The 7,444-nt window shown below is 63.9% G+C and overlaps 1 protein-coding gene across 1 annotated transcript in view; it reads right to left on the bottom strand.

The window, feature by feature from the left end:
* The window catches only part of LRP1 (LDL receptor related protein 1), a gene marked incomplete at its 3' end in the record, with an annotated part of 30,377 nt that overhangs the window by 5,062 nt on the left and 17,871 nt on the right, over window positions 1-7,444 (bottom strand). The window contains 17 exon segments of the mRNA XM_021383232.1: window positions 162-294; window positions 493-599; window positions 1,981-2,097; window positions 2,328-2,453; window positions 2,745-2,867; window positions 3,333-3,452; window positions 3,558-3,674; window positions 3,978-4,071; window positions 4,479-4,627; window positions 4,829-5,017; window positions 5,208-5,413; window positions 5,583-5,770; window positions 5,878-5,997; window positions 6,335-6,420; window positions 6,531-6,714; window positions 6,912-7,099; window positions 7,189-7,329. Coding sequence (XP_021238907.1) covers window positions 162-294; window positions 493-599; window positions 1,981-2,097; window positions 2,328-2,453; window positions 2,745-2,867; window positions 3,333-3,452; window positions 3,558-3,674; window positions 3,978-4,071; window positions 4,479-4,627; window positions 4,829-5,017; window positions 5,208-5,413; window positions 5,583-5,770; window positions 5,878-5,997; window positions 6,335-6,420; window positions 6,531-6,714; window positions 6,912-7,099; window positions 7,189-7,329 — 2,388 coding nt within the window.

Raw genomic sequence — 7,444 nt, 5'->3', positions numbered from 1 at the left:
GCCACAGGTAGGCCCGAGTTAGGCCTGAGTTAAGCCACAGGTAGGCCCGAGTTAGGCCACAGGTAGGCCCGAGTTAGGCCTGAGATAGGCTGCAGTCAGCCTACCATGCCTGTGTGCTGCTCTGGGGCTGAGCCCCATTCCCAGCACAGCATTGCTGTTACCTCCGGTGCCGCAGTCTTCCTCGTCAGTGCCGTCCATGCAGTCGGCATCGGCATCGCAGCGCCAGCGCATGGGGATGCAGTGCCCGTTCTTGCACTGGAACTGGTCAAACTCACAGCGCGGCGTGCAGTCTTTCTGCAGGGAAAGGTCCAGGGATGGCGGTCAGCAGGGACAGCCCAGGCTGTGGCTGTTTCCTGCCCCATAATGGCAGCCAGGGCCAGGCTCTCAGCCCCCAGCTCCTCACAGCCTCATCCAGGGCAGGAGTTGGGGTGAGGGGTCCCCACCGCCACCTGAGGGCAGGACGGGGTGCTGCTCCCCTCCCCGGCACCGTACCTCATCAGAGCCATCCGCGCAGTCGTGGTCCCCATCGCACTTCCATCTACCGGCGATGCAGCGGCCATTGGCACATGAGAACTCGCTTTCCGAGCAGGGCCGGGGTGCTGGGGACAAAGCACAGGGCAGCCCTGAGCGCGGCAGCAAGGGCAGCAGCCTCCAGGCAGACAGCACGAGCCGACTGACATTTGCATCCCACGGTGCTGGGGACAGCGCGGGCGCACAGCTGGGGACTGGGGCTGAGGTCCCCCCACACAGAGGTGCAGGATGCACCAGGCAAACACTGGGAGAGCAGAAGCCAACAGAGGGTGTTTGGGGGCAAAGGGGATACAGTCAGAGTGTCAGAGGGTCACAGGTTGCGGGGCCAAGGCTGAGCCATGCGTGGGCCCTGGCGGTGCCAGGGAGCAGGGCTGGACCCATCCTGACTGCGGAGGAGATGCTGCTGCTGCTGCTCTGCAAATCCACCAGGGTTGGTCCGGTCCCAACCCCTCTGCCCTCACTTGGAACTTAACATCTTCATTTATTTTAAGGAGACTGTACGTGGAATTAAAAGATTTTGGCAGGAACCTACCTCTGAGCGCCCCATAACGACAGTGTGAAAATGGAAAAAAACATAAGATGAAGTGAAATGGCACGAACTCAAAAACACGACATGAAAACAACTGAAAAGAAAAAATTCACACTCCGGAGGCTGCAGGGAGACAGAGGTGCGTGGGCGACTGGGCTGGCACAGGAGGGGCTGCGTCTGCAGGGCTGTCTGCCAGCCCCAGCGCTGTCCCAGGGCAGCAGGGAGGGGACAGGGGTCCTGCCCACCACCACCAGCAGCACCCCAAGGATCGCATCGGCCACGCACAGTCCCAGTCCCTGCTGCTCGAAAGGACAGTGCTGGCACAGCACTGTTAACAAGCAGCAGCTCGTTAAGGGGCAGCAGCTTCTGCCACTGCTTCTCCAAACCAGCCATCCTCCTGCACACCTGGTCCAGGTCCAGGTTTGTGACTTGGGTCCGGCTCGTTCCAGACAGACTGCAGCCCCCTCCCAGAGGTGGTGTGTTAGCACAGCCTCAGCCAAACCACCTCAAAGGGCACTGCCTGCCAAGCCGGAGCCAAAGTGCAAGGTGCTGGCGTAAAGCCGAGCTGCTCCGCAGCGTGCCCTGCTCCATCGCGGTGACGTCCGCGAGCCCTGCAGGTGCTGGGCAGGGCACTGCTGCCTGGAGGTGCTGGGCTTTGGCCCATTCCTCTCCCCTGTCACCACTTCTGGCCTCTCCCCAGAGCAGCCATGAGCTCCTGGAGTTTGTGGGACCAATCAGTCACACCTGTGGAGCTCCTGCCCAAGGGCAGAGAGCTGCTCCCAAGCACCAGCCCCAACTGGCCCAATGCTCCCCATCCCGTGCAGAGTTGAACCACGAGCAGGTGGAGGGCTCTGGGGGACCTGCAGTGCCCCCTTCCCTCTGAGCTCATGGGCTAGTAAAGGTGGGAGGGCAGCACGTACTGCAGCTCTCCTCGTCCGAGTTGTCCCCGCAGTCGTTGTCATAGTCGCACTGCCAGCGGCCCGGCACGCAGCGGTTGTTCTTGCAGCGGAACTGGTAGGGCTCGCAGGTGCGCTCGTCTGGGAGGGATGGAGACAGGCATGCATCAGCATCGCCCACACAGCAGGTGCGAGCAGGAGCCAGGCAGCAGAGCAGGAAGCGCTGCTCACTGCCCTCCCACATCGCGAGGCTCAGGAGAAGGAGCAGACGTCCCACGGCACGCAGGGCAGCACCAAGGCAGGCTGCTGTGGGGATGGGGGAACACGAGAGACCCTCAGGGCTCACTTCCCCGGCCCCAGCCCTCGCTCACCGCATTCCTCCTTGGGTTCGTCGGACCCATCCCCGCAGTCGTCCTCCCCATCGCACTTCCAGCGCGCTGGGATGCACCTGCCCGAGTCCTTGCAGCGGAACTCGTCCACGCCGCACGTCATTTGTGCTGGGGAGAAACGAGGCGACACGAATATGGGGAGGGGGCACTAGCACCACCCTGTCACTTTTCCTTCTCCTCGGGGCTCCCGAACGCTTTGGCCCTGGCAGCTGACTGCATCACCCCCGCCCTGCACAGAGGGGGCAGGATCCAGGAGGAGCATCACTATAGCACAGATCCAGGCAGAGCCTGCAGCCTGCAACGCCAGCAGATCCGCAGGGACCGAGCAGGGACTCAGCTCCCAGGGGCCGGACCCCCCCCCCCCCACAAACACACGCACACCCTGCGCAGGCTTCTTACTGCAGTTGGCGGGTTCGTCGGAGCCGTCCACGCAGTCGTTGTCGCGGTCGCACACCCAGACGCGGGGGATGCAGCGCTTGGTGATGGCGCATTGGAACTGGTTGGGGGCACACGTCACCTCCGCTGCGGGGGGAGGCAGAGTCAGGAGGGGCAGCAGGAGGGCAGGGCTCAGCCAGCCCCCACCCCACGATATTATCCCTCCAAATCCATCCCACAGATGCTCTGGGCATCACACCAGGAGTGCTTGGTGACCACATGCACAAGAGGGAAGGGGAGCAAAGCCCCAGAGGGCTCCGCTGTGTGCTCCTCTGCACAGCCCAGCTGCATTGAGGCAGGGCGAAGGACAGATGAGCCCCCCCAGCTGTGCAGAAGGCTCGGTGCAGAGCCACAGCAAATATTGACCTTGCCGCTCCGAGGGACGCGAGGATTTGGTTTCTACCAGGAAACAGCGGTGTCAGTAAGGGCAGCAGGGGGAAACAGCTCTGAGCAGAGCAGGGGAAGGAGAAAGCTCCACACCCAGAGAACAGGGGAAGGCAAAACCCAAAGACGCAGAGCTCCTCGCTCAAGCACGTTCCCCATCCCACTTACGGCAGTCCTTCTCGTCCTCGCCGTCCCCGCAGTTGTCCTGACCGTTGCAGCGGAAGATGCCGGGGATGCAGCGGTTGGTGTTGGTGCACTTGAACTGACTGGGCAGGCACACGTGGATATCTGCCAAGGGAGGTGGCACTGTTGGAAGCTGACAGCAGCTCCGCTTTACAGGGCTCCCGGAGCCCTGCTGGGGTCTGAGGGTCACGAGGAGAGGGGAGAACCCACCACAGTTGGCCTCGTCCGAGTTGTCCTGGCAGTCGTTGTCTCCGTCACAGATGAAGGCCGGGTTGGTGCAGATCCCGGTAGAGCACTGGAACTGCCCTGGCCTGCACTTGAACTCAGCTGTGGGGAGAGGAGGATGGGGTGAAATGTCTGCTCTGGGGAGCACTTCCAGGGCAAACCCTAACCTCCCTCCTTCCCCTCTCTGGGGTCCTCAGCAAGCACTCAGCAACCAGAACACGGGTCCCTGCTGGCTGCAAAGGGGCAGCACTAGGCTGCTGCCTTCCGTGGGGCAACAGCCCCGGCTGGGAAGACGAGGTATGGCACTGAGCTGCAGTGAGGTGACCCTCCTCTTCACCAGTGCTGTCCCCATGGCAGGGCAGCAGCAAAGCTTTCAGAGCCCAGCAGTGGAAGCAGAGCACTCACGGCAGTCCTCGGGCTCATCCGAACGGTCCCCGCAGTCGTCCTCGGTGTCGCATTTCCACCAGAAAGGGATGCACTTGTCATTCTTGCAGACGAACTGCGACAGAGCGAGAACAAGTCCGCGAGGGCGGCTCAGAAGGAGACCCCAGATGTGAAGGGAAGACCCCGAGGAACCCCCTCTGCCAAGGGCTCTGACCTCTGTGCCATCCCTTCCCACGCTCTCCCGTACCTCAGCACCCTGACCTGCGCTAACCCTTTGCCCTGGGTCCCACTTCTGGGCTTTGGGGAGGGCGGTGGGCAGCAGCATCACTGCAAAGCTGCACCCCACGGCCACAGTCTGCATGTGCTGCCAAGTGCCACAGGAGGGAGGTGTTGCCTGCACCAGAAGGCAACGCCTGCACCGCCGCCCAATGCACCACGCCTGCCCCGGTGCTTGCACGGAGCCGCAGCATGCTGGAGCACGGTGAAACCGTGCAGGAACGGGGCATGCACGCGGGACGTTACCTGGCTGGCCGTGCAGTTGGAGACACAGGTCTTGCCGTCGCTGCCCAAGTAGAAGTTGGTGGGACACGCGCACTTGTGCCCCCCGCCCGGCGACAGGAGGCAGAGGTTGCTGCAGCCGGCGTTGTTGGTCTTGCAGGGGTGGTTGGGAACTGGGAAGGTGAGAGGGAGAGAGCTGAGTCAGACCCAGGGGGAGTCCCCCCCCCGACTCACAGCACACATCTGCCTTTCTACCCCCTTCCTCCCTGCCTGGCACCTTCAGACCCTATTGGCACAGCGTGCCCAGTGCTGGCCCTCCTGCCCTGCTCCCTGGCTGCTCCTCAGAGCCGACCCCCCCGGCCCCCCCAGCTCACCGTCGGGCTGGCGGTACGGGTGGTAGATGTGGATGTCCATGGGGCGGTGCAGCGTGCTGATCAGCAGCGTCTTGTTGGCACCCGTGGTCTTGTGGGCTCGGTTGATGGACTTGGTCTCCCAGTCGGTCCAGTAAATGTAATCCTCGAAGAGGGTGAGCGCAAAGATGTGCGGGATGTCCTGGCTCAGCACTGCGCGGGGGAGAGGGCGGCTCACCGAGGGGCCGCCCCCAGACCCCCAACCTGCCCTCAACCCCGTGCCGCAGCGTCAGCCCTGCCAGGAGCCATCAATGGGAGCTGGGGGATCCCATCCCAGAAACCAGGCTCCAACTCCAGGAGCTCAGGACCCCGGCAGGGCCCAGCGGGGCCGCGCGGCGCTCACCCGTGTGCCTGTTGGAGCCGTCCAGGCTGGCGAACTCAATGTAGTCCTCCCGCGCGTCCGCCCAGTAGATGCGGCTGTTGATGTAGTCGAGCGTGAGGCCGTTGGGCCACGTTATCTTGGTGTCGACGATGACGCTGCGGTTGGTGCCGTCCATGCCGATCTTCCCGATCAGCGAGTGGTCTCCCCAGTCTGTCCAGTACAGGTAACTGGGAAGGGAATGGTAGAGCAGAGCGGGGCTGAGCCCAGCCCGACGCACACGCAAGACTTGCTGGGCGTCCTGTGGAGCAGGGGGGCAGGGCCATCCCCCAACCCCCACCATGACAGGGGACCACCAGCCCCATCCCGGGCAGAGGGGCAGATCCCAGAGGCTCTCACCCGTTCTGCACGTCCACCACCAGCGCCCGGGGCTCGCGCAGCCCCGAGTTCACCAGCACGGTGCGGTACGCTCCGTTCAGCTTCGACACTTCGATAGTGTCCCGGCCTTTGTCACACCAGTACAGGTTGCCCCCCACCCAATCCACCGCCAGCCCGTCGGGGTTGCTGAGCCCGGTGCGGTGCAGAACCTGGCGAGGGAAAACCAACGCGTTGGGACCACGCAGGCGGCAGTACCCCCCGCCCCAGAACCCCACCACCACCACCCACAGCGTGAGCAGCCATCCCCGTCCCCCACCTGAACGTTGCTGCCGTTGATGTGCATGCGGCGGATCATGCTGCCCTGCGTGGTGACGTCTGTCCAATAGATCATCTGCTCCCGGTAGTCAAAATCCAGAGCCACGGCGTTGTTCAGGCCCTGGGAGGAAGAGGGAAGCACCCAAACAGTTTCACCTGCCGGCGTGGGGTCGGGGGGCTTTCGCGAGACCAGCAAGCCCCCAGCAGCCCCTCCAGTCCCTGCAGTGGAGGAGTTCAAAGCACCCACAACTGCTGCGCAGCCCCTGACCGGTAAGGGTCCCTACAGACGAGCTGTTTGCACAGGATCTCGTGCATAGTCATAGCGAGGGATGGATTTGCACTGGGCCCACTGTCTGCACGGGAAGCCAGGAGCCCACACCCTCGTGCTGGGAGGTTTCTGGACGCCCCCCAGCTGCAGACCCCACCCCGCAGGCTGGAGCTCCCCTCCTGCCCCGCACCTGCTTGAGCAGAGTGTAGTTGGAGCCGTCCAGGTTGAGCTTCCGCAGGTAATACCGGTTGGCAAAGATGAGGAAGGGCTCTTCCTCTGCACAAAGGGATCAGAAGACGGGTCAGGGCCGGAGCTGCCCCCCTCCCTGCCCCGTGGGTCCTCCCCACGCCAGCACCGGCAGCACCCCCGCCTTTAACCCCGCTGACCTGTGACAGCCTTACAGCTGGTGGGGTTGTCGGGTTTGAGCTTGTAGCCCTCTATGCACAGGCACTTGTAGCTCCCCAGGGTGTTGATGCACTTCTGGCTGCAGGGGTAGGTGGTGGAGCACTCGTCGATGTCGATGCACGTCTTGCCGTCGTCCTTCAGCCGGAAGCCGGGACGGCATCTGCACTGCAGGAGGCACCGGGGATGTCAGACACAGCCAGGGCCAGCACCCATGGGAGAGGTGGGTGCACGCAGACAGCACCGGGGTGGGAGGAGGGGGGGGGAACAAGAGCAGCACACGCAGGCACAGAGTGTGGAGCAGAAGCGGCGCTCGTGCTGCGAGGTCCGGGGTGCAGAGCGGCATCGCCCCGGCGGGTCCCTACCTTGTACCCGATCTTGAGGTCCTCGCACTCCTGGGAGCAGCCGCTCAGCTTCTTGTTGAGGCACTCGTTGATGAAGCAGTTGAGCTCGTCGGAGCCATCGGCGCAGTCATTGTTGTTGTCGCACAGCAGCGCCTCCGGGATGCACTTCCCATTCTTGCACATGAAGAAGGAATCGTTGCACTTGCTCTCTGCGGCGGGGCGAGAGGCGGCCGTCAGCGCGAGCGGCAGCATGGCCCTGCTGCCTGGACCCGAGCACGGCCCCCCCCAACCGGGGAACCTGGGCTGCTGCAGCGCGGGTTCTTGGGCGCCTCGTCCGAGTGGTCGTGGCAGTCGAACTCGCCGTCGCATTCCCACTGGCTGTTGCTGAGGCAGCGGCCGTTGGCGCAGCGGAACTCGTGGGGGCCGCAGGTCGGGTACTCTGCGGGTGACAGACAGCATGGCACCGCCACCCCGGGCACTACCGGGCACCCACCCCCCACCCCCATGGGGACCACCGGGCAAGGAGGGCTCTGCGGGCAGCTCCGGGCTCCCCA

Source organism: Numida meleagris, unplaced genomic scaffold (assembly GCF_002078875.1).
Source record: "Numida meleagris isolate 19003 breed g44 Domestic line unplaced genomic scaffold, NumMel1.0 unplaced_Scaffold358, whole genome shotgun sequence".
NCBI lineage: Eukaryota > Metazoa > Chordata > Aves > Galliformes > Numididae > Numida > Numida meleagris.
This window is presented reverse-complemented; position numbering and strand designations above follow the sequence as displayed.